We start from the raw sequence: 27,912 nt of genomic DNA, 5'->3' as shown, positions 1-27,912 counted from the left end.
CATTTCCCATCGTCTAATTTCACTTTTGTATTTCTTGCTTCTATTGTATATTTCATTTCCCATTCTCTATGATCCTTTCTTTGCACTTTTCTACTTTCATTTAGATGTTTTCTTTTATATCACGTTTTCCTTTTCTGTATCTTCCGTTTCCCGCTTCAATTCTCCACCTGTATATTTTACCTTTCCCATTTTCTCCAAATCATGCTACCGTTGCTCCATCCTATTTTCATTTCCTATCTTTTTCATTTCTCGTCGTCCATCCTCTAGGAACGCAACTGCATAAACAACACGTATCATTAACCAGCAACTCTTTCTCTGGACTGCAACAATTTTCGTTTCCACTCTAGTCGAGATCTTCAAATCCTATTACTCCTCTCACCAACCTCTCGAATTAACATCTCCTCTTGACTTAACATCCAGTTACTTCCATTACGTTCAAGATTACTTCTACCCACTGCGTCCAGCCGTTACAATACTCGAACCAAGCTTCTCCATCCAACTGCAAACACAAACCATTTCTGCGGAAAAAAAGACCCACTCAAACCGGATCAAACTTCCTCAAATAGGATCTAACAGCAGTGCCACGATAAATCCTTAAATCCGTCCAATAATTCCCAGCATTTCCCAACTCCAATTCCCTTAAAGGATCACAGAACGTGCCTGAACAATGATCCAGAACACGTATATCATCCGTAGCGTCTTGAAATGACCAGTTTCCACGCCAATGACCCAGTTCAAAGGACTCTTCCTCTTCGTAAAATAGTTCGTCTCACCTCCAACTTGTTTTAAATCTTCCTAAGTAGCCTCGCTAGAGAGAAGAAAGTCGAAAGTCCGAGATGACAAGCGTAGAAATTCCCTTTGATTGAGAAACGAGAATCAGATAACACGGAATGTCTCATTGCTGCGCGCGAGCAATGATTCACGGCGCGAAACGATCTTTGGATCAGCCACGCTGGTCCGGTCGAGGTCGCGCGTACTGTCGCACTGACTGAGCGTCGTCGAGCTACTCTCCTGCGAACCCAGACCACCGCTGTGAGCATGCTCTCTCTCTCTCTCTCTTTCTCTCTCCTTCTCGCTCGCTCGACACCGCGCTCTTCCGCTCGGAGTAGCGGCCGCTGTCGGCCAAGCGACACGCGTTTCCTTTGGTACTGACTTATGATAGGAAGTTTGGCTAAAAGGATGGACACAAGAGCGTGGAACTGGCGAAGTTATGCAGAGGATGATGGATGAAGCTTGAAACGTGAAACGGAATCTCCAAATTGGTGATAGATGTGTCATTGTGTTGTGTAGAAGATGACGTCCAGGTTCCTATGGCTTGACACTCGGTCCGAGAAAGATTTTAGGGCTGTTGACGAAGTGTAAAATCTGTGTTTCTGATCAAACAGCAATCAAATGAAGAACACCACCGAAGAATGGGACTTTGAAGTTGGTTAGGATGGCAATGTATGTACATAGGCGTTATCGTGTTGTTTGAAAAAGGACGTGCAGGTCTCCATGGTTTGAGATTTGGACCAGAAAACCAGATTTTAAGGAACTTTGGGCTAGGGCTTTTGATGAATGGATTCGAATATAGGCTAACGCGAGAAATGGGATTTTTTGTTTGGATAGTTGAGAAGCGGGAACTCTGTTTTTGTTGCAAGCGAATTGGAATGAGGTTAGCACAAAGCTGTAGGTATTTTCGTGTGACTTCGAAGACATCCAGGTTTCGAAGTTCAAGATTTGTAATTTGCTAGAGGAAGTGAGATTAAGGGGCACGAGACTTGTATTTTTGACAATGGTGAATTCGAGCGAAGAATAGCTTCGGATGGATGAAATTTGGGAAAAGATATAGAATTTCGGATTGGAGTAGTTGAAAACCGATCCTTTGTCTTTGATGACGGTACGTAGTATGCGTAATTGAATTCCTTTATATAAATAGAAGTTTCAGAAAAGGAAAAATTCCTTTCTGCAGAGACTTTTACGAAACAGAAGGATTTTTTTTCCCCATAAACTCGAAAAAAGGAACTGTAGTCACATTCTCCTCTTCTGCTTTCAACGAGCAAAACTATGATGCTTGTAGACCCAAGGGACATTTAATCCCGCGAGGAAACGAGATTTAGGAACGGTCAGATCGCTGGCCTTTCCTGGATCGAAGCTGCTTTTATGACAAGCAAGGAAAGAGAGCGGCGATTGTCGCTTTTATTTGCTCGATGTGGTTGAAACGACCAGGTCGGTTCCTTGGTACCTTGCGGCTGTTTTTGGAAATCCATGTGTTTCAAACGACTTCTTCTTCGAGTTTCTACGTTACTATATATGGCCTATATACATATATACAGGATGTACCCCATGGGTAAAGTATATCGTAGATGTGAATTTTAGAGTGAAGGTTTTTATACCATTTAAATTTTTTAACTTCTTAGAAACATTTCTTTTTTATCAATTATTAATAATAAAAGGTACATTTCTTTTTGTCGTGTTTCCGCATAATATACAACGTAATACATTAAAATTAGGGTCAATTTCTTCCAAATTGTTAAAGTGAAGTCTCCACACTTTCCATTGTACAGGATGATTCAAAAATGATGACGACAACCAGCTAATTTTTTAGAAACTCGATTTGAAAAAAGATGTAGAGTTAAATGTTTTTCCAAATTCTTAAATTAAAGTCTCCACACATTCCATTGTACAGGATGATTCAAAAATGATGACGATAACCACCTAATTTTTTAGAAACTCGATTTGAAAGAAGATATAAAGTTAAACATTTTTCCAAATTGTTAAATTAAAGTCTCCGTACTTTCCATTGTACAGGGTGGTTCAAAAATGATAACGACAATCACCTAATTTTTTGGAAACTCGATTTGAAAAAAGATGTAAAGTTAAATGTTTTCCCAAATTGTTAAATTAAAGTCCCCATTGTACAGGGTGGTTCAAGAACAACGAAGATATTCGCTTGATCTTTACATCCAGCTAATTTTGATTATCGTTGATTGTCGAGATTGGAGAGAAATTTCGTGACTACACTTAACATTTGCCTAATTGATTAAACCATTATTCGATGCAATCTCGATTTACCAGTCTAAATTCTAAACAATAATTCTAAATAAAGGTTTAAAGTGTAAAAGAGTTTTATGAAAACTGTTGATGATACAAAATGAGCGTTTAACGTCGATTATACATTTCGGCAAGCTATTTGTTTCGCTATATCGCCATTGTATAGCCTAACAGGTTCATGCATTAAATATAGCTTCGTTTAGGATTTTGATAACAGAGTCGACGAATGAGAAATGCGAATGTAACTGCCTGTGAAACTTTTCACAATGGACCCGTTCCATCAATTATAGTTCACCAATTATGAAATATGATTCAGTCATTCATCAATCCGATGCTTTTCAATTTCGAATCACCATCACCAGGTGAATTTAGGTCAAAGTTCAGCTTCAGTTACCGATGATTTTTGGAACGAAATTTAATCCTACTTTTTGACTATGCTAATGAAATTTCACCTGAATTATTAGCGTTGAATACAGCGATTGAACGCTATAGTAATTGAATGAAAAATATTTAATATCAGTGAAAAGCAAATAAGAGAATGAATTTTTTGAGAACGCGAGATCCCAGAAAGTGGAAGAATTTCTTTCATCTTTGAATGGAAAAGCTTTTTCCAAAGATGGAAATCATTTTCAAGGAAAGTTTCTATAATTCGAGACAAGAAACTCTTTATCCGAAGAAGAAAGAATTTGTTGTATTTTCCTATTAAACAAGGAAAAAACATTTCTTTGACATATGGACAGAACAAGTTTTCCCGAAAGGGAAGGAAACATTAAAAAATTTTTTCTTTTCAAGTACGTACAAAAATATCTGCAATTCTGAACAAGAAAATTTTTTTTTCCAAAGAAAAAGAAATTTTTTTTATCTTACTATCGAACGTGAGAAAGTTTTTTAAATTTTTGAATGGAGAAGCACGTAGCAAGAGGTTAAGGCAGTTCTTTCCACGTAGAGCTGTCTTTCGACAAAAGTGAGCAAAAAGATCTGATAAATCGAAATACAGAGGGATATTATTGTTGGCTGCGTATCAGGCAGTTTCAAAAGGGAATATAGAGCTGCTCTTTCTGCTAGGAAATATGTATTCTTTACGGTCATTGCTTCAAAGAGAACAGCGATTTCTCTCATCTCAAAGTTCACGAAGGTTCAGAAAATTGCGTTTCGTGAGTCTTCCGTATATCTGTAGTATAAGATCCAAGATGATGAATTATTTCTCCTGTATATTGCAACAATTCTGCTTCTATCGTTTAACGATCGATTTTTTTAAAGAAATGCTGGAACGAAACGCCTCTTTTTAAGGACCATACCAAAACTTCATTTTCATACTAAATTGAAAATTCTAAATAATTGTTGAAAATGACAACGTGAGTTCGTGCTCGCCATCCATATGCAGATGCGCTAGCTACAATAAACAGTAACTAGAAGATTGTTCTAGATACAATCGATAGATATAATCGATAGGTTTAAGATGTCCTTTTGCGTTCATCCCTAGTCCATGTAAGAATGTACAATAAAGGTTTTTCGGCTCAGAACGGCGTGATAGATTTATTCAAAGAATAAAATAATAGCTATTGCGATCCTACCTCTGAATATAGAAATAACAACAATAATTCTACCATTCTGGGCTCGAATTATTTTCAACAATTCTATCGGTACTACGCTTCGATTTAAAAAAAAAAAAAAAAAAACACCGTACAATTTGATAGTAACTGGACGTTTGATAAGAAAAAATTCACTAGAAGATCATATATTATGTTTTTTGATAAATGTTACAAGATATATAAATATGGAAAGATGTACGTTTATCGATTTCCATGTTTCCAAAGGAATATGAACTCTCTTTTGGACTGTATCAAATAAATAATGGTAGCCGAACAAAAAGAAAAAGATCGATCGTTTGATCATGTGGATTCCGTTTCCACTATCACCTCCGTAATATTCCTTTCCGCACGAAATTCCAGTTTTATTTCCTGTGACGTTTGGACCTTCTGGACACACCGGTCCACCACCACCGCCCTTCAAAGGAATGTCATCTATATCTACGGAAGACGAAATTCATCGAATAAAAATCAGAAGAGAAACGTGGACAAAATTTTACTCCGAGATAATCGATAATTATTTGGCAATCGTAAAGAAGGAATTTTTATTTGTTGGAATTACGTACTCAGAAGTTGCTATCTTTTCTCGTGAAAGATTATTATTTGGTAAAAATTTTTTAACTTCTTAGAAACATTCCTTTTTTATCAATGATATAATAATTGATTTAATTATAATTATATTATAATAAATTAATTAATTGACCCTAATTTTAATGAATTATGTTGTGTATTATGTACAAACACGACAAAAAGGAATCTACTTTTTATTATTAATATATATTATCGATAATTATCTTATTTATTATAAATTAATTAATTATAACATATAATTAGGGTCAATTCCTTACAGATCGTTAAATTGAAGTCACTTGGCAATCGCTTAGTTGCCAAACCAATATTCATAAATATCGAATATCAATGTTATTACGCGGTGCCAATTTTCGACCAAACTACGCAAATCAATAAACCTTTATATAAATATATTTACATCCTATATATATTTATTTACGTTGTTTCAATGTAAATATTTTCCACTTCAAAGTACACGAGTATATTGCCGTAAAGTTCGAACGAGGTTCGTAAATCGTTTCTAAAAGTAGTGGCAAGCGGTACACGGTGTTGAAATTTATCATTTCGTAAATATTTTGACAGTTTCTCGGAGATGCATTAGAGCTTACTATGAAAATGGCCATCCAGCGAAAGAATAAGCTTATGGAGGTAAACTGTCAGCGAAATTCCACTGCTGTACTCCATATCACAGTGTACGAAGGATTCATAGTCATGATAGCTTTCTGTTGACAATTGTGCATCTTAATTACCGAAATAAAAGTAAAGGAACACTAAGATTACACTTAGAATTTATATTAAAATAGTTATGGATTTATTGAATGAACGATTCCCAGGATCTTCGTCGATACATATTTGCACGCGTCTCGGCACTTTCTTCGTCTCACCATCTTCCATACGACACTGTCAACGGAACAGTTACGTTCGTCTGTTTTACGAGACGTCACGCACGCACATACTCCCACACGCCTATATTCGCATACGTGTGTCACTACTACGCGGCCGATCCAGTGTAGCACACAAAATTTATACATACGTCGATACTTTCAACTTTGTGATTCCGCTATACCGCCGCAGGACAGCTTAGTGAGGCCAAGTTAAAGATGCAGTCGATGGCTTGCTTCCAAAACGAGACCGCACTTTACGCGAATCCACCTGTCTACCTTGTATGCGACTAGAAAGCAAATATTTACCGTATCTTGCAATATTTTCGTACGACCGTGTATAACAATCCCCGCACCATCTTTCGCTTCTCCGCGTTCGTCTATTCGCCTACGAGCTAACGCAGTCCTTTGACTTTCGGATCTCTGTTGCTTTCAGAAATGGAATGGCAATATGAAATTGAAAATTTTCGCGACTTCTGATTTGGAGATTGCAACTCCGTGACTCGTTCAACCTCGGTGGAAGAATTTTACGGCCGCTAATTTTTAAATTGCTAGATTTCGATAGCTTTTGATTCTGTGTGTTTCCGAGTAATTAAATTGGAGCTTCGGTGCTTGCTTGGTTTGATCATTGAAGAAGTTTGTAAGTTTTCAAGTTTCATACTGGTAGAGTTTCGTTAGAGTTTAATTTCGCCATTTCAAACAACCGAGTTGAAATTCCGTGGTTTCGGTATCTTTCGCAATATTATTTACCACGCTTCGATCTCAAATTTATTTTTAGTTCCGTTTATCGATGTTTCGTTAGTTTGATTTAATTAATCGCTGAAAAATTATGGCTGGGTCCACTGAATTTAGCACGCGAGCCTACTCCAAACACAAAAATGCGTTTAATTCGCATTAAATTAAGTTCACATTGGCAAATAATGTTTGAACCTCGGTTTTAATCTCGTTTCATCTATTCGTCGTTGTACGTATTCTCAGTTTGACGCGCGCTAACTTGATTCCCCTGAATATTTTATACGCTTCGCGAAAAACGGATTTACTTGCATGCACGCCATTCGATCTCTCATTTCCGTCCGTGTAACCGGATATTATTTTCAGCTTTCTGGCTTTCAACGCGCGCCGCTTTACGGTCCTCCGATATTTCCCACATTTTCCAACGCAACATCGATGAAAACCCGCCTTCTTCAACTTCGATCGCTAGATTCGCAGCAATTGTTCGGTTAATACAAAGATCGTGTAAGTGCAGCGACTTCTGTACCGAGCATTTTCCGTGATTTTTAATTCTTTGCCTTCTTTCGTAACTGAAAACCAATGACATTCTATCGGTGACGTAAAATGTTCGCTTTTAAACAACTAGGAGCCGCTGCGAGTGCTTCGCTATTATTTTCAAGATTTTCGATCGAACTTGCCAGCTTTGTGGCAATTTTCAGATACTTGAAACTGAGGACGTTCGGAGGAAATCTCTCGATAACAGTAATTTTCTCTGTGTTTCACACGGGACTATTTTGTATCGCAGTATGTATAACGTTGTTTCGAAGAACATTCAAATTACTCTAACGAATTTATTTACTTTTGCGGGGCATAAGCAAGGTTGCTAATAAATTATTAATACGTGAAATACACGGCTATTATCTCAAGGATATTTACTCTCAACGTTTTAATCCAGCCTCCTAAACATCCTCCTAATAGGTTGCTCACTGCAGTCATTCGTATGAATTATTCATTAAACCACAGAGTCATAATCTGAGAAACGTGTTGTCAGAACGTCAGGCTTCGGTCAATGGTTGGTTCGTGCAATCTGCAAGCATCTTGTCATTTTCCAAGCCATTCGCGTTTGCTGCTTTTTAACCTCTGATTGCGAACTGGGTCACAGAATTATCACTAGTACCAAGAAATATTATTTAGTGATAGCCACAAGCTTCTTAGCGCTTCGTTTGTCATAGAATTCACCATAAACTATTGTAATATCGGGAATACTACTAATAATAATTTAATGTCGGTTTATTTACAAAGAATGGACTGATACGGATGTTGATTAGACGGGAAACGATGGTTATTTGACATAAACTAATCGCAATAACGTGCTATACCTTAGACAACTCAATAATTAATTTGCAACTTTCGTCACAACGGATCCAACGCTCCCTCTCCCTCTCTCGCGCGGACCACGCTCTCTCGACAACGCTAGCGACTTTATCTCGACAACGCAACCCGTGCTCTCTAATTCCTCGATTCATGTTAGAATTTAATCTTAAAGTTAAGATAAATACTCTGTGAAAGACACGATGTTTATGTTAAAATAATATTCGGTGGTATTTATTAAACAGAACTACAGAACCAAATGTATATAAGCGAGTGATATGGTATAATTAACAACGTATGCAGGTAAAGAATTTGTGGATTGTTGACGGTTGGCCGGTTACTTTCAGACTAGGCATAGGTAGTGACCCATGATCCCTTAAATATTTTGAACCCCACTCTCTATACGGTAACGAGTATGACCTGTGTAAGTGTGCTGTTCAAATGCCTGTGTAGGTGTCTGTGTAAGAGCATTTGTGTCTATGCGTATAATATCGTTGATTCCAACGATTCACACCCTCTGAATTCTCCACTGACACTGACTGTGAATTCGTCTTTCTGCCTTAGCGTCCCTTTTGTCCCTTTGTCTTAGTCTCGCCACGCACGTGTTACGCAACCGCTCGTAGCCAGACTCACGTAGGTCTTTTTCCCACGAAACTCTTCGGCTAAAGGACCGACGACACATCGATGGGCCTGTCGGGACCTCGGCTAGCGACAGTGTTTAATGTTTACCCGATTACTTTTAGGCCTTTTTGTCCACGATACTACACTATAATCCCAATGTTAATAATCTGGAGCTTCGTAGTTGTCGGTTAGCAACTTGAACGTCTTTTACACTTGTACACAGATTACTAAAAATTTCATCTGTCGTAGGATTTTTAATCGAAAGCGAAGCCACGAACCCATTGATTCTACTTGCTGGGCGAAAAAATAATTTTACTTGCTTGCGACTGGATCTGTTGATTCCGAGTACATGTTACGCTTGTCTTTCGTTTTAGAACTGAGAACTTTTCCTCGCATATTTATAAGCTGCCGATAAGCTTCGTATTACTCCATTTATCAGAGGAGTTGCGATATAGTATAAAACCAGAATCCTAAGAGCCGTACTTGCGGAACTTTGCCTTCAGATTCATTAATTTCGAATCCGTGTGACATCTTTCCCTCAATTTACCAGAAATTCTCCTTTCCCAATTATCCATCATTGTGCCTTCGAGTACTCGGTTCATTTGAAAACTTCACATTAAACTCGTAATTACAATAATATTACCGTTGAAACTTTAGACTTCTACGTTCATTAATTTTCAATCCATTAAATATCTGTCTGTATATTTATCAGATATCTCTGTCTTGTAATTTGTGTCTATGCTAACAAAGCTTCTTATCATTTGGAACATCCAACTAAAGCCACGAATCGAGTAATATTACCAGTCGAATCATACACCCAAATCGATGAAATAATTTTCGAATCTACGCGTAATTAAAACAATTTTCAAATCGAAGATTAATTCAAATAATTTCCAATCGACTTTACAGTTAACCGTGGATTTACCAAAAAATTCTCACAGCTGTTCATCGCTACGAATTTCCTGTCGCTCGGTTTTTCCATACACCCTTAATCCTTTGGAAAGGAATTTTTCATTACACGCTGGAAAAATGCAAATGTTCTATCCGACGACAATTCCAACGGTTCTTCTCCTGAAACTCCTATAACTGTTCATTTCAAACCGATTACATCTATTAATCATATCGAAACCTGGCCCTTATAGGCAACGATTTTACCGTAATAAATCTGAATTGGATATCTGTTGGATGGTTTCGAGTGAATACTGACGTCAAGTGGGCCACATTTGAATTTATGACATCAGCACGGTGATCGAAGCGGCAGAGAATGATCGAACTCAAATAGACATCGAGTGGTCTCATCCAAGTTATTACGAAGGATCGTTGGTTGTGTTCCAAACCGAGCTGTCATCTATCAAAATCACATTCAATTGCTACCATTCTTCTATGTATATCCAGGATTATGAGAACGCTATTTGGATGCTTGCGATGTCCCTATTCTTAAATTCTTAAACCAACAAAGACCAGCGATAAACCAACCTAAAGACCAACTATGAATTAACAAAACGATCGTATCTGCATAAGAAGACCAGTGTGGTAGAGGCCAGGTCAAAGAAGAGAAAAGACAAATTCAATTCCTCTTTTAGTCTGAGGTGAGTGGATAGGTCGGTCGTGACCTAGTCGTCTTCGTCTGAGTTTGGGGATTTTCTTCCAATCATGCGGACGGCTCCCTTCTTCTCATTTAGGAATCGTGAAAAACAGGATTATGAGTGCCGGGATTCGAACCTGGATCTGGAGCTTTCGTAACCAATTACGCTAACCACAACGCTGCCGTCGTCCAGGCAAGGATAGGGTCTTTGTGTAGCAAGCCACGGGACAGAAACCGTTTGAGAGTTTTGCTGTCGAGTGTCGCTACATGTCTTCCATAGACTTCTTGAAAAGTTGATAGATTATACCGTACTGAGATAAAAAGCCAACTGGGCAAAGAAATGTCAGTCTAATTGGGTCACATTTGGTTACATTGGTCGCCATATCTAAATAAGATGATATCGCTGCTTCGTATTTTCAGTCGCTTTCACAGGTATCCTAATAGTGCAGGACACTATATCTAGTCTCTCGTATTACACACTTTACACGCTCTCTTAACAGCCTAAATTCTGACATTGTACAAACCACCTCACGCGTATCTAACAGAAGACTCGAACGAAAGCACGCTGCAGATATGCCAGACTGATCTTCTCATTTTGTGCTCCTCCTTGCTACCTACTTGCGCTATCAACAACGACGATACAAGCGATGCTTACTCGCGTTAGCTTCAACATCGCGACCCACGCTGGAAAGAACTTCCAGACAGAATATACGTGATGTTTCTATTGCACAAGTCTATCAAACATCGTACAACAACAACTTCATATTCTGTGTCAAACCGGGTCCAACTAGTCTGTTTCTTATCTGCGCAGAATAAGAAATGACAGCAACGATAGAGAGGACAGAAAGTGTATATGACGTAAGTGTACCTAGTGGCAAGCGTAGATGGAGCCACTATAGTAAGATCATTATCTACGCTGTATTTGGCCAATGATAAGCAACGGAAAGACGTTTTAAACAAAATCGTAGAACGTGTGACCCAGTTTGACATAGAATCTCTGATCTAGAAGATCCGAAGATAGGAAAAGAACGAAGGAATCGTTTCGTCGCTAAGTTTGAGGTTATGTTTGTCACGTAAACTCGATTCAAGTTAATTCTGCCTTCGAGGAGAGTCGGTTGGTGAAACGACGTTTATCTTTGGAACTGTTCGACCGTTCTAATCGCCAGGGGACTGTATGTGACTAGCTTAGACAACTTGTTTGTTAACCTCCGCGATAGATAAGCGATTGTTGATGGCTTTATCGCGGAGGTAGATTGTTAAGAGCGCGGACGCGTGGAAAATTGATAATTCTGGATCGCAAAACGTAAACCTGGTTGCTTCCTCGCTTCCCTGTCTCTTTGGCAAAGTGTTCTCCAACGATTTTGGAACTCTCTTTAATTCGATATCGCCAGACAATTATGCATCGATGATAAACTTCTCTGCATCGACAACATCGTTACAAGCATGACGTTAGGTCAAAAAATTGTTTAATGTGACCGTCGATATATTAATTTCATATGTTTTTTAAATTCTTCACGCAGCGTATCAAGTTGAATAATATAATTTTTCCAAGCTTCAGAGCAAACACGATAACCATCGAACAATTTTTAAAGCGGAGGTGTATACCGCAAGTAAATATAAGGAAATGCAATCACGTTGCATTCAATCGAATATGTATCGAATGAAAACATATCGTCTTCACGAATTCGTACGATCCCGGCATTATTTATAGAGATCCTTGACACGCCACTTTCTGCACGCGCGATCGAACGTTATCTACGTGAAACACGTCACCGCGGAAAATCTCAACTCATTCTAACACGGCAAGGCGAGGATTAATTTGTCAGATAACAGCTAGCTCTTCACCTTTCCGTTTACTATCAAAGAGATGCCAATTCGGATAATATTCGAGGCGATCGACATCGTTAATTTTTACGAATTTTCATTGCGCCTTGTCGTAAGTCCTTCCGCTTAATTTTTGTCCATAGAGTTCGACGATTAATTTCTCATTTTAATTTTCTCTGTTTCCACCGATTGATCGCGTTTGATTCTGAATACAAATACAATTCTATCGTGATCAATTAAAAAGATCATTCTAATAGAATTTCTTTTATATCTGTTTAGGATCCAATTTATCATCCATTTGGCAAAGTTCGTGAAAATACAAATTTTATTGGGTTGGCAACTAAGAAAATGCGGGTCGTATGAGCTGGCAACTAAGAAAATTCGAGTCGTATGGACTAGCAACTAAGAAAATACGGGTCGTGTGGGCTGGCAACTAAGAAAATTCGAGTCGTATGGACTAGCAACTAAGAAAATACGGGTCGTGTGGGCTGGCAACTAAGAAAATTCGGGTCGTGTGGGCTGACAACTAAGAAAATTCGGGTCGTGTGGGCTGACAACTAAGAAAATTCGGGTCGTGTGGGCTGACAACTAAGAAAATTCGAGTCGTGTGGGCTGACAACTAAGAAAATACGGGTCGTGTGGGCTGGCAACTAAGAAAAGGCGGGTCGTGTAGGCTGGCAACTAAGGAAATGCGAATTTTGTTATTAGTTGGTACTGACCGAGGAGACCGAGTGCTTTTCGCAAATATGCTGCAAATTTATATCGATATTTCAAGAAAGAAGAAGAAATTGGATAATGTTGCTCCAATTATCTTCCACGGGTAATTAAAGGATCGAAAGAGAAAAAGGAGACGCAAATGAAATTCCATTAAACGTCGAATAAAAATTAAACAGGATTTGTCGAACTACCAAATCTGATAAAAAGATTCAAAACGACCTTCGTAACTATAGTCAAGTAATAATAAAAAATATTTATTGGTGTATTTGAGAAACTTCTGCTAATATAATAATAATAATAATAATAGTATCGTTATTCTGAACATCGATTTGCACGTTTTAATTCAAATTTAATAATTGAATTAGATTTCGTTAATTAAGATAATAGAACGGAATATACGGTAACGTCAAAGACAAAAACGAGATTATTCTGTGGTAAAGGATGATACTACTTGGGAAATATATATAGTTGCACGTGCAAAGCAATTAGTTTACATTTTGATGGAAGGTTGCATAGTGCACCGATGAAAAGTTTAATACGTAGGTTCCTTTAATTAACCATTTTACAAAACAGTAAGTGAATCAAGGGAATATGCATTTATAACGAATTTTATTAAAATTAAAAAGTTACATCTGGTTTCCATAACGGATATTAAAACTCGCAAGAAATTAAAGTAACGAGAAATACTATAAGCATAATGCAAACGAGATATAGTAGCAACACCTGAAATAATGAAAATATGAGATGAGTAGAAATTTGAGCGTAGGTATATCGACGAATGTACGATTTCGTGGAAATGAAAATCCAATGATGTTTCTCTAGGTACCGAAAATTGTAAAAGAACTTTTACAAATGCAGTTTTATTATATACGATCACTTTACATGGTCATAAATCGAAAGAAATTGAATATTCTTCTAGAAGCTGAAAACGAACGAATAAAAATTGTTTCGATACCAAAATATACAAATTCCGATATTTTTTTGCTTTTATACGTTTTCACTAAAATTTGAACAAAGATCCCTATGTTACTGTACTTTTTTTTATATCTCCAGTAAAAAACAATAGGCGGACACTGATACAATTCCAATAAAAATGAAATGAAAACCTTTCAACCAGCGAAAATGACCACGATAGGTCTAATAAAAATAGGAGAAAGATTTTCGAGATATCGAAACCTAACAATTCCTACATTTTCACTACGCTTATACATTTCCAATAAAAAAATGAGACAAAAGTTATTCAAACTGCCAAAAATGGGATGATACGAAATTGTAAGAAACAAAGCGATATCGGAGGAAAATTTCTGATGCCTGGAACGTTAACTCATTGGTCACCGATAACGACAACAAACTGGATTTACCCGGAAGCATTGAAACGTGTCTGTAACTTTCCCAGACGAGCGTAGACTAATCGATAAATCAATTAGCCTGCTGATATGTAATTAAGGTCGCGAATGAACAGGGTAAAAGGGATGCCTCTCCGAAAATTCGAATGACATACCCTAATCAAACGAGAATACCGAGCGACGTTGGCTGAAAGTTCATCGGGAAATTTCCACACAGTCGCACTAATATCAGATGAAACTGTGAAATACGATGGAATTTAGCAACCGTGAACTGATTCAATGGAACGTGTAGGAAATTAAAAATTTCGTTACTGTAACTAGGCACTGAGCTAGGTTAGGTTGAGGTTATGTTCAGATTAGGTTCAGGTTATGTTCAGGTTGGGTTGAGGTTATGTTCAGGTAAGGTTGAGGTTATGTTCAGGTAAGGTTGAGGTTATGTTCAGGTAAGGTTGAGGTTATGTTCAGGTAAGGTTGAGGTTATGTTCAGGTTAGGCTACGTGGGATTGTTTGGCTGTGTTAAGGTTTCGACAGACGGTGGAATATAAAGGATTTTAATTATTGCAGGTCGATTCGACGAACTGGCTCGTTAAAATGCGTGAATTGGAGCTTTTCAGAGTCTGGCCAAATACAGATATATTCTGCTTAAATACAAAAGTCTTCGTTTGCAGAGAAAAGATTGAAGAGATTACTATGGAAGTTTGTAGAATACATTTTGACGAAATTTGTAGGGAATAAAATTAAAAATTGGTACTTGGAGTTGGATATAGTCAGAGAATAGGTGACTAGAATTTTCAGTAACATTTGTTAGATTTTTCCCTTTTAAGAGATTCTCGAAACCTTCAGAGAATCTTTGGAAAGAAGATTTGGAAAAGTTGTGTAAGAATCTTCGTAGATTTTCGAACGTTCCTTGTAGAACTCTATGATCGAAAATTTTTTCAATGAGAAATTGATCCAACGTTTCAATGAAAGTTACAAACAGGTATTGAAGAAGCTCGCAATAAGTTTTTCTTAAATATTCCAACAAACGTTAGTTTCCGTTTTATTATATTTAGTGCTTCGTATTTTTATTGCATTACTGGTACACACAGCTGATTGAATATATTTCATATTTTTGACAGTATATTCGATAAAGCCTTATCCTTACGCAGAAAAGGAAAATGCAGTTGACAGTGAAAGAAGGTAAAGGGATTTTTCTTTCAAGAAATAAGAGGATACTGTCCCTAGGAATTGAAAACTTTCGCAATAAATCTATTTGAAACGTTACAGAAATCTTTAATGGATCCGGTATACCATTATTTTCCTAATATCCTGTTACCGTTATATTGATATATCTTGAATCTGTGATATTGACTTTAATAAAGTTTCTCGTATCAGCAGAAGAACGGTTCTCTTTTGAATATCCTGATAGAAGACGATTTCCTACAAATTTAGTTATCTATCTTTTCTAGAAATTAGAATAATGTTGTCTCAAATTATTGTATTTTAATTAGAATAATTTTTAGTAAAAACTAGACGTAAAGCAAGTTATCTATCTTTTCTAGAAATTAATTTCGTCTCAAATTATTTTATTTCAATTAGAATAATTTTTAGTAAGAGTTAGACGTAAAGCAAGTTATCCAACTTTTCTAGAAATTAATTTCGTCTGAAATTATTTTATTTCAATTAGAATAATTTTTAGTAAAAACTAGACGTAAAGCAAGTTATCTATCTTTTCTAGAAATTAATTTCGTCTGAAATTATTTTATTTCAATTAGAATAATTTTTAATAAGAGCTAGACGTAAAGCAAGTTATCTATCTTTTCTATAAATTAACTTTACCTCAAAGTATTTTATTTTAATTAGAATAATTTTTAGTAAAAGCTAGGCGTAAAGCAAGATTTCGAAAACAGAAAAGATCGTTGATATCCAATTCTCTAGCAATAAATTACAAAAATTCAACGAATGCAAATTTAATCTAGCCAAATTGTACGATCAAATAAGTCGATGAAATGAAGTTTTCCCACTCACAGTTAGCAGATTTCTCCCCGTTGTCTATTTCGATCGACTACTATTCGTCATTCGTCGATTAACTTCTTACTCTCCGTTAAAAACTCATTGATTCGCAATATGCTCCGTCATGGTGATAATATATCTGTTATTTGCGTTCGATAAACACGGAGATCCAAGCGAATAGAATTTCAAACGATATTCTGTTTCTACTGTATATGCGAGGGAAGAATTCGAGGCCTGGCGAGAATGAGTTGCGCAAATATCGAAAGTGCGGAAAGTATCCGGACTGACAATCGATGCTGCGCACGATGTAAATATTGGCTGACTCAGATTGGTAATACGCCACTGTTGTTTCAACTAGCCGGTTAGATGGCGTGGGCAGAAACCGTGAAAAGCGAAAGAGGAAATTCGGATCATCCTGGTTGGACTTTAAGGTCAACACGATATCGAAACGAAAGTTTGGAACTGGTTCATCATTTGTCGTTTATTCAGTTTGTTACGACTCTGTTATTTCCGTTTCCGTTCGACTCGTTGCGATTTGTTCCACTTCCTGCGATTTAAACGATATTCTGCGTCCGATCACATACGGATACGTTCTACTTAAAGTCAAAAGTCTCCGTTGCAAGAGACTAGGAAGCGCAGAATCAACTTTATCTTGGTAAAACATATTTCAACGAAATATAAATGCGAAGAAGGGAATATTTTCCTTTCAAATTTTTCTTGCGATCGCACGACGTTAATTTCCTGTAAATGGTCGGAAAATTCCGAGTCACGTGAGGAATTGAAACTAATCTGAATACCGAAATTGGTTGGTTTGTCGACGAACCTCGAACGTTATTATCTGTGACACGCAAGACGAGGTTCTTGAAAAGTCGAGCCGATCGATTCACTTTTAAATAGTTTCCACGTGGATATCGAGAAAAATTCGATACAACGCCTCACACTAGAAACTTTCATTAACTGTACGAAGCTGTTCCAACTCCTCCGCCATTTACGCGGCTGATGAAAAATTGAATAGCCTGCAGCCCATTAACTGTCATGAGTAATACGCCGTCGCTGTTTCGTATAGACTTTAATAAAACTTCATCATCGCTCAGGGAGAACGAAAAAGTATAATTGAAGGTATCAGGAAGTGGCGTAGCATTTTTTCACGAACAATTAATCATTATTCTTTTAAGAGGTAACATTATATTACTTTCAAGAAGATAAAAGAATTTTACGTTGTAGAAAAATTAACTCGTTCTCCTCTTTCATAATGAAAAGAGAAGAGAATTTCGTTTCTGCCGAAAAGATTTGAGATGATTTAATTGGCAAGTGTGAAAACTTTTTATTCGCCGAAAAGGGAAATTGTATCGGAAATGAGATTTAAAAATTAAACGAAGCTGTTTGCGATTTACAAATCGATTTGTTGGTGGTACGTTCGCGTGACGTTTACAACGACGAAGATTTAATAAAGGGTCACACGGTGCCATTAATTCGAGCTTTAAATTTGCGTCGTGCGCGAGATAGCGTTTTAGAGGCTGACATTCTCGGCGTAGCTTACAACACACCGAAGCATTGCAGATATTTTAGTTAAATAGAAGCGCGAACGACATAGGAGAATGATTATGTCTCAACTATACAACGATTGCATTTCTAAATTGTTTTACTCTTGAAATATCGGTGAGTTAATTAAATAATATTCCATGATATTAAATAATCGAAATTTTGTGAAACCAAACGTAGAATAATTATAACTGGAACTTTTAATTAGTGTTATTGGATTAGCGGATGAATTATGATATTTAATTCTATTTCATCTATCTTGCATTTCTTTATATAAAATTTTATAAAATACAAACTCACCCGAAAGTTTCGGTTCATTTCAAGGTTCATATTTGATTCTACGGTATTTAATTCTATTTATTCTACTTATAATATAATAAATCAGCGATCAACGTTAAATATTCAAATATTGACAAAGTATTTAGGAAATATTTAAAAACGACAAAAATAAGAAAAAGCGACGAAGGGCAATGTTTTGTAATCTAATTAATCTTGAAGTACGAAGAAGATAATAAACAGCTAAAAATTGCTAGTTGAGAAAAGAAGAGAACGAAATCACGAGGATTCAAGATTATTGGAAGTTACGTACGGAATTTCACGATATCGCGATAAAAAGAAAAAACAGCGATATCCAATTTCATATGAAATTTGCAGCTGCTACAAGGGTTTAGAAATTGTTCTACAAATACGATAAAGTAAAGCTAAAACGATGAGAAGCTTACCGATAAATTTCTCATATTTCGATGATTCGCAGGATCGTTAAATCCGGAAGAGAAATCTGCGAGGGAATTAAATCGAGACAAGCTCGACTGCTGCAGAGTTAAAGAAAAATGAACGTCGGAATTTCCAAGGAAGCAGCTTTGTAAACGGTATATTTTTTAATGGAAACGCGAGCTGAAGATAATTGGATGGGAAGTTTAAAAGTGGAGCATTGAGTAATGTATGCTACGTCTGACTGCATACGCGCTCATTCCACTTACGAGGGCCATTACATTCGTTCCAAGGAATTGGAAACTATAAATTCCTGAGTGATACCTGTACAATTTTAAACATCTCATTTAACATCCGTCAATTGGAAATGTACTACTGGTTAATTGGAAATTATTGAAAATTTATTTTATACTAATTTTTAGAATTTGTGCTTTAAAAATGTTACAGTCGCCAATATGGTTTTAGATTAGCCACGATCAACTGTTATAATTTGCCGTTTATCCGTAGTTATAATTATGGTTTCTAACTTATCACCTCTCAGCACAGCTATACTAACTATTGTATAGTTATCTGACTCATTTGTAATTACATTCGTGGCTTTTAGTTTATCTATAGTTTCTATTATGACATCTACTTTGATTATACAAAGAACTAAAATTTCCAATATGTCTAAAGTCATTTTACTTATTTGAAGTTTATTTGCAATCGCAGTTACGTAGTCTGCAGTTCCAGCTTCGTTTATTCGTAGAATCATAGATTCCAGTTTATCGGTAATTACAGTACTGGTTTTAGTATACGTAAACATAATATACACATTGAGAAATCTATATTTCTACTATAAATTCCTAGTATGTCTATAGATACTTGTACCGAATTGAAGTTTATTTATAACCGCAGTTATGTAATTGCTGGTTTATTTATCGGTACAATTATGATTCCTAGTTTGTCTATAATTACAGTGCTGGTTTCGCTGCGTCTGCAGAAATCTATAATTACTCGGTTAACTTATTCATAGTTACGCTCGCATGATTTTTCTTCCTGCCTATAAATATAGTTCCCGTTTCACGTACAATTATTCAGAATCGTCTGTAGTTAAAAGTACTTCTATTATCAAAAGTTAAAGTAAAACCAAGGAGCGCATAGTCTGCGAAAAGTGCAAAAGGATATCGCGTTTGGATAATTCTTCCTTCGAAATTCTACGACATTTCTTTAAATTGGAGAAGAACGTCGAGTGACGTGATACGCGAGATCGGACAGTTTCGAGAGATTTTTGGCTTGGTTTTGAGGAAGTAGATGATGGAATTTCAGAAAGATGGCGGATTATCAAGCGTGATATTGATCTACGAGTTTCGTAAAGTCCAGGGAGCTTTCGAAACACATCCGAAGGTGGCACCGCCGTCCGAGTCAAAATTTACCAACCAACGGGACTGGAACTCGCGTTACCGACGTTCGTGCAATAGGAATCTGCAAATCAATTTTACAGAGTGCGAGACTTTCGAGGAAACTCTCGCAATTAAATTCATCGAAATTTAATCCTAACTTGTTCACACAAAATACAATGTCGAGACCAAACCGCTCGAATTCTTATTCACTTGCTACTTGACGAACATGCGGTTTTCCGCTTAGCAAGCTTCCGGTTCTACTTTGGAATTCTGTGGTCTCTTCAGAATTTCTGTAACGCTATCAACTGCGCTTTAGGATATCCGGAGAATATTATCTTATGCGACGTATTCTTACTGTTCCACGATAAATTCAAGACGAATAGGTCAAATAATAACGGTTGTTAATGCTGTTGCGATCAGAAAATAATAATTACAGCGTATCAAATTGTACAACGAAACATCGAAGATTTGTCGATTCTTTTTAATTTAAGAGAATTTTTCAGTCAAAAGGTAATACGATCTCGTGACAAACATAATAAAACCAACTCGTCACACGAGAAAAACACGAACAGAGGCGCAGAAACGACGATCTGAAATTTTCTTGGCTTCGTATCAGTATCCCTAACACGAACGCAATAATTCCTAGCTGTTCGTAATAAAGACATCAGCGCGGCAATTGCGAAGCACGGAAGTAGCTGTTCGACTCTCCAGAGAGCAGTTCCCAGATCTTGATACGAAACGCCTGAGAAAAGCTGCAACATCGCTGATTTATTCTCTACTCACCGTATTTCATTGCCAACAACCACCGTCCAACCCCTGCGCCTTCTCTTATCTTTCCTGCGCAACGATTCGGCGATACTCAGCCTTTCCATCCTAACGTTTGTCCTCCACGAATCCTCCAATTGGTCCTTTAAGATCTCATAGCTTCGAGAAGGATCCATTTACCAGATATTTTCTGCAGATTCTTCATAGCGAAGTCTTACGACCTAGTAGATGCTGCTGGACCAGTGTTTCACCAGGTTTGACAAGGTTTGACAAGGTTTAATTCTTGAAACGAAAAGGTTTTCAGTTGATACCGCGGGAAAATAGGGATGGAAGAGCCGGGAACGATGAAATCACGTAAACTGGAATTTCGGCTTTGATGTTTGACAGAGTTTGGAGTGGATTCCTCGATAAACAGCGAGATTGCAGGAAGATGGATCGCGTGTTCGTGAATTTCAGTGAACTTTTCAAAAGTACAACCTATTGTTTAAAGTAGAAGCTTCGATAAACAGAGGTCGAGGGATTGGGGGATTTAAAGTGGAGAATTATAATTGGAACGAGTTTGTAGAATTTGGATTCTGCTGCGTTTAACAAGGTTTGAAATTGACTTTTCACAAATTAATCGAGTTAGTGAGTGGAATATACAGATTTCGATGAATTCCTTTGTGGCATTTAAACTATGCTATGTAGGGGGATTTAACAAACAAGGATTTAGGAGATTATTTAGAGCAAAGGATCGGACAAATGGGAACTCTGTTTCTCCGTATAATTGGGTTTTGATGCGTTTGATAGGATTCGTAGTTATAGAAACATTCGAATTGGAATTTGACACCGAAATCAAATTTTCACAAAACGAAGATCTTACGGATCCTTCGCTCAACGATTCACCAACCAACACTCAACACTACAAACGTCGCGGTGCTACACTGAACTGAAAACATTAATCAATCAGCACGAAGAAGATCCTTCGGTAGACTTGCGAACCGAAATAAAGAAACACAGGCTTCGCAGCAACGATCACGACTTCTGACGTCTTACATTTCCTTATCAGCGCCGGAAATCACCGCAGGAACACCGAACACATACGACAGATAAGCATCCGAACTTCGCGACGCGCCGCACAAGACTGAATTGTATTTATAGAGCGAGTCGGATTATTTTCAACAGCGTCGCTTTTCTCGCGTACGAACGTCGTTTGTACGAGGATTTGGTCCTCGTCGTGGGAAATTGTGAAAATTGCGAGAAAACGTGGAATCCTCCCTTCGAATTCACCACGACATTCCATCATTTTCAGAACCATAGTCCCCAACCAAAATCTTTCCTCCTACAAACACAACATTCTCGATCTTTTTTCTCGGCTATGCTCAAATTTCCGCACGTACGACTTTCGCTTTCAAATGAAAATTTCAGGTAAAAGTTCCAGCAGCCCCGTGTCAAATAAATAGAAAAATCGATCGAATTTCGAGGGAATGCGGGAGATTAAATTGCTTCGTGGGCCAACTAACAGAATTGACCACCACTGACAAAAATTTCGCGACGTGACATTTTTTATACAGTCGTTGGCACGGCAAAACATAACCGAGGCCCGATTTATCACTCGTACCAACGTCACCGGGATGAATTTTTCTTCCACGCGTCTCCGAAATTTCCAAGGCGACGCAACCAAATTCCAAAGCCACTTCGAATCGAACTTGAGCGGAACAGTTTATCCCAAACTTAAATTAACTTAAAGTAACTTAAGAAGAAAAAATTAGGTCTGTTTATTTATTCCATTTATTCGTTTTCGAAATTTTATTGCTAGGATCTACAGACGTTTCTTCGATAAATTTTAAAGCACGCTGAATTTGAAACGAACCAATTAAATTATAGTAATTAGGAAAATTAACGAAGCTATATTAAAGACGCAAGTATGTAAAAATTCACAAAGTGGCGGGAAACCTTCAGAATTTCTAAAATTCATATCCTAAAGAAGATCAATTAGAAATTGTAGAAACTTGAAATTTCACAAAGTCGCAAGATGCTGCAGAAATTTGCAAAATTCGTTTCTCAATGGAGCAAAATAAAAAGTCACGAATACTTCAATTTCTCGAACGCAAAACTACAGAAAACATTCAGAATCCTCGAGATTTATATTTTAACTACATTAAATAGAAAAAATACGAATATCTAAAATACTGTAACACGAAATCACGAAAATTTCCAGATCTCGGCTAAACTAAATTAAATTTACAGCAGTTTACAGTTACACGGAAGAAACTTTCCATAGAAAGTACCAAGAATGCGGGAGAATTCGTCGAAATTTCTAAATTTATCGTCGTTGAAATTCCTAAACCCGGAAATGGAAGTGACGGACGGAAATTGTCGTCGCTGGATATTTTATTTGGCAGAAATGCAGTGTGACTGTCGCATAACTGTTTCAACTGTCCTTCCGCACGCATGATCGATCGAACACGTGGCGAGATATCGCGATCAACGGCATGTGGGACGATTGAAACGTCCAAACGTCGTGATCTTCGCGCTTTTACCTCTACAGACACGTGTTGCTCGACGAAAGGAGAACGAAACGTTTACAAAATATACGCCAATATCGTGACAAGTGGCGATTAATCCCTGGTAAACTCTGTGCCAGGGATAGTGATTTAACAAATCGTTTCTCGTGCTATTCAATCTCTTTCCCGATGATTTTTATCTTGATATATCGGTAAAATTGCAACTAAATATACGAGACGAATTATAAATTAAAGTATAAGTGGAAAAGTTAGAATAACATTTTTTCTCTGGGACAAAAAGATTTTTTAAATTAGATTTAGATGAAAGATTTAGATACACTGGAAGCTACAGTGCGATCATAAAGAGAGTAATCGTACGTGGAAAAAAAATAGGTAAAAAGTTTGCTATGAAATTTTTTCTTTCAGAAAAAGATTATTAGAAGAGTAGCTATAATATAATACATAGGGTGAGTAAAAATTGTACTCGGATACAAAGGATAAATTGGAATTTTAATAGAAACCGGAACAGGTTATTCTACGTCAAAGAGCTTGTTACAAAGTTTTGTCGTTCCTATCAAAAACTTGTAGTTTTCCAAATTATTCCATTTGCTGCGCTGGAAACGTTGAAAATCGAAGATGAGAGGAAACGTTGCGACGTTCTGGAAGACTGGAGGACTTGTAACGGCGGTCGTCGAATTGTCGAAAATAATTTTAGAATAGTCAAAGAATTTTGGATGTTCGAGACGGAGGAATATTCCACGCCAACCATTCAATGGTCGAAGCCAAGTCACGGTAGAAATGGCGACTAAAAATCGCTTCGTCCACTCTCTGACTGCGTCTTCACTATGTACATACATTTATGTGTAGGTGCGTGATTTATGGGTTGTTTAATAATAGACTTTGTTTTAATAGATTTATTACTCATCAGAATATTAACTACGCCTTACGTTGAAGAACAGTGTTGATACAAAATTCGTTTACTAAGTTTGATGTAAAATATCGTGAAAGATTTCTTTCAAATTTACGACTTTTCACTCGCATTCCGAGTTCAAGAACACGAATACGTGTCAACTGAGAATTCGATCAAACTCCATATCAGCCCGTGTTATATAGCCTTCGATGTATCAACTTCAGATACAAAAAAATTGGGGAAATTCAAACTTAAACATTCGAGCAACGTTGTATCGTCAAATTAAAAGTTTGCGAAATATATCCGGAAACGGAATACACTTAAAGCGAGTGAAGAAATATTTCCGCCTTAAATACATTTTATTTTAGTACAAATTGAAAATGTCCCATTTTGAAGTTTCGAATTTCGATTGCCGGAAACTTGACTTCGGAAGCAAAAATTAGCAAACTAAAGAAATAACAAATTTCTGAAATAAATTTAGAACACCTGGTCCCTAAATATCTTTTCTATTTAAAAAATGTGCCAGTTCTAAATGTCCACAGTTTGATAGCCGGAAGCCGCGTAGCCAGATGGTCCTTTCCTTCTTCATTATACTAATAGCGATCCAGTTGGCGAGCGTCCTGCGGCCAGATTATAACAGGTTACGATTCACGTTGCGTCAGACACGTGGCTGGCAAGTAGAAAAAGCCACCAGAAGTTGGCCACCACGGTTCCCGAAATACGGGCCATTATAATTGGCCCCTGAGCGCACCCACGATTTATACGTCGCGGCGCAGAATTTCTTGTTTACGATAAATAATCGGCGACCCGATGACGATCAAGGCGATTCTAAACATAACGCCAAATAGCCAGCTGGTCACGTTCGCGATCTCCGCAAACAAAATGGCCCCTCGTGACTATCGACCTTCCTATTCCCACGTTCTTCACATTTCTTTACGATGTTGTATTTTGGTATTTCACGTACAACGGGACAAAAGCTTTTTCTCAAAGGATTCTTTCACGAACTTCTACAACTTGGAAAAAAGATTTTTTTCGCGAACTCTTTCGCATCTATTGGCCCAAATATTGGCCCAAATATATTGGCCATAACGTTGGATTTGTAGTAATTATGGCGGATACATATGCATTCGTAGCGTGACATTCTTCGTGGCAATTGCTAAATTTGCAATTTCCTCAGTTTCTACAATTTCGTACTTTGATATTTTGCATCGATAAACAGCTGCTTGTTTAAAAATCTCCTTTGCAAAAATTTTATGCGTGAATATATTAGCATAACAATAATTGTTAGAATTTAATCTTAAAGTTAAGATAAATAATCTGTGGAAGACACAAAGTATGAAGGTAAAAAATTTGTCGGTTGTTAACAGTTGGCCGGTTACTCTCAGACTGACTGTAGGTAGTGACCCATGACCCCTTAAATATTCTGAACCCCACTCTCTATACAATAATGAGTATGACCTGTGTAAGTGTCCTGTTCAAATGCCTGTGTAGGTGTCTGTATAAAAGTATTTGTGTCTACGTGTTTAATATCGTTGTATTCCAACAATAATATTGAATTTTTAGTAATTATGCTATGTATGTATGTAACTATTTATTTATTTATTGTATAGTACAAAAGTATTTTAAAATTAAAAAATTTTTATGGTACGGGATTATTAACGATACCTGTTAAATTTCGATTTTCGTTAAATTTCTGCAATTTAACATTTTGATGTTTTACATCGGGATACAGCTCTCTTTAAGGATGCTTTAAAGAATTTTTCCATCTACTTATACCATATCATGATAAACGGTACCTACTTATTAATTATGGAAGCTATTTAACCGCAAAGTTTTCATCGTTTCGTGCAGATTTTTTTTCGAACCAAGAAAAATGTTCGTTTCGTGGATTTTTTAAGAGATTTTTTTAAAAGATTTCCTACAGATCTTTAGAGAAATTTTAACGTCTGAATTTTCTTTTCTCTTCGTCGAGTTACTCTACTATTTCTATTTTACATTTGGCATCGCAAATGATCCACCCGTTTAACAAGAATTTCCTCTAACAAACGAAATTACTGTCTAGTGGTAACGAAAAATAACCAGTGAAAAAGAAACGTGCCATGGAACTTTTCACAAGAGAATGCGATTAATTAAACGAACCATTAAGCGATGGTAACAGTTTCGTTGGGATTGTAAAAACAGGTCCACAGAAAGACCGAAAAAGAGAACAGCCGCGTACCATTATGGTCTCGAACGAACTGTTTAATCGCAGAATTTCTTTTTCGGTGTTGATACTGAAAGCTATTAAGGAGAAACTTTTCCTAAATACTTGCAAATATTGAGTAAAATACAAAGTATTTTCCCAACGACGCTACCAAGTGCTTTATACGTTTACCTAAAAAGTGTGGCCGAGACAATGACAGATAGTTCTATTTTTTTCGAGGCAATTCCTCGTAACCGAATGCTAGGAATTCCTGGTTTTTTTTTTTAGAAATATGAATTTAAAAAATATATATATTTCAGGAAAAGATTGGTATTTAAGTAAGAAATATCGCCGATCCTGTCTCGTAAAAACTGAATTACAGTGACAGTTCGTAAAAATAGAAACAAATTATGGTTGCTGTACCGAACGGCGAATGAACGTGACATTTCACCCTCTGAACTCTGTATTTTCCGATTTCAATGCATGAAATACTCTATAGAGAGTAATATTGTAGTACCTTCGATTAACTGCGATCATTTGCAAACCAATCTCTTCAACATCTTTTTTTTTTTTTTTTACAATTATTGTAACTGCGAGAATCTTGCAAAAATAGAGGAAAAGAGAGCGACGTAATAATATTGATCGATCGTCGAGTAGGAACGTTTCAATTTTTGAGAAAAGACAAATAGATAAAGCAAGTGTAATAAAACGTTGGAAACAAGAAATTCCAACAAGTTCGTCGAAATAAAAACTCGACGATTCTAACGAATCGTCGAGATAAAAGTTCTATAATTACGCGTCTCGTAGAACAATTCTAAATTCGTGTCGAAAAACTCGGTATGTGGGGCACAGCCTTGTCGCGAGAACTGCGCCCGATATTTTGCAACGTAGCTTTTGAACGGTAATACGCATGGACGTAAATTAGGCAAAAGATTGACCCGTTTTTCGAAATAACAAAACGCAGACAAAAATAAGATTCGCCTGTGTTTCTTATCCTCGTCCGACGAATTATGCGAAACTTACGGCCGACACGCGAGCGAGAAAAAAAATACGAAACGTGTCATAATCGCGCCATGGAGAGACCAAGGTAATACGAAGTGCAATTAGTCGACTGTTCTGAAAGTTTGCTAACCAATGTATAATTCATGCGAGAACTTTCTTAGAACGTTCCAGTCTATTGGGAAAAATTTGCAACCGCTGATTGCTAGAGATGGGAATTAAATTGAACTTGCGAAGCGTCAAGGGGATTCTTTTTAAAAATGGAAGTTGCGAGAATATCGATTACTTCCAAGATCACTGTATCACGAAATAGAACATTTCTGTTCAATGTAGAAATTAAATCTTCGTTGTAGATGGAAAATTATCATTGAGATAAATTATTGAGAAAATTACATTGTAATATCGTATATACAGAGTTTCTGATAATTTGCAATTTTATGAAAAATATGAATTTTCATTGTATCTTCCTTTTTTGTGAAAAAAGTTCGTTCGGGGATAAGTTGCGATTTGAGAATCCTGCGTACGTTATCTAAAATCTGATGTCGGTAATTGTACGACGATCGTGTGGCGCCATCAGTAGATTCGGGATGAACTGTCTGACACGATACGGTGGTATTCTACTGCCGCGTGGATAATCGGCATCGAGCCTCTAAAGTATCGATGGAAGATTCTCTTTCGAAAAGGTATTTTTATTG

At 36.9% G+C, this 27,912-nt stretch overlaps 1 protein-coding gene across 10 annotated transcripts in view; it reads right to left on the bottom strand.

The window, feature by feature from the left end:
* Dnc (phosphodiesterase dunce) overlaps positions 1-27,912 on the bottom strand; it is a 367,304-nt gene that overhangs the window by 178,511 nt on the left and 160,881 nt on the right. For 4 of the 10 annotated variants that reach the window (XM_072017669.1, XM_072017670.1, XM_072017671.1 and 1 more), the window contains exon 1: positions 774-988. The exons of 5 other annotated variants lie outside the window; for them this stretch is intronic. Coding sequence is in view for 1 of the 5 variants with exons in the window: in XM_072017675.1 (XP_071873776.1) it covers positions 20,659-20,816 (158 nt within the window). In the remaining 4 variants the exon portion in view is untranslated. Of the gene's footprint in view, positions 1-773; positions 989-20,658; positions 21,098-27,912 lie in introns of those variants that run through there. One more of the 10 variants, XM_072017675.1, reaches the window with a different exon arrangement.

Source organism: Bombus fervidus, chromosome 15 (assembly GCF_041682495.2).
Source record: "Bombus fervidus isolate BK054 chromosome 15, iyBomFerv1, whole genome shotgun sequence".
NCBI classification, from domain to species: Eukaryota; Metazoa; Arthropoda; class Insecta; order Hymenoptera; family Apidae; genus Bombus; species Bombus fervidus.
The sequence above is the reverse complement of the archived record's forward strand: the minus strand, read 5'-3'. Positions and strand labels throughout refer to the sequence as shown.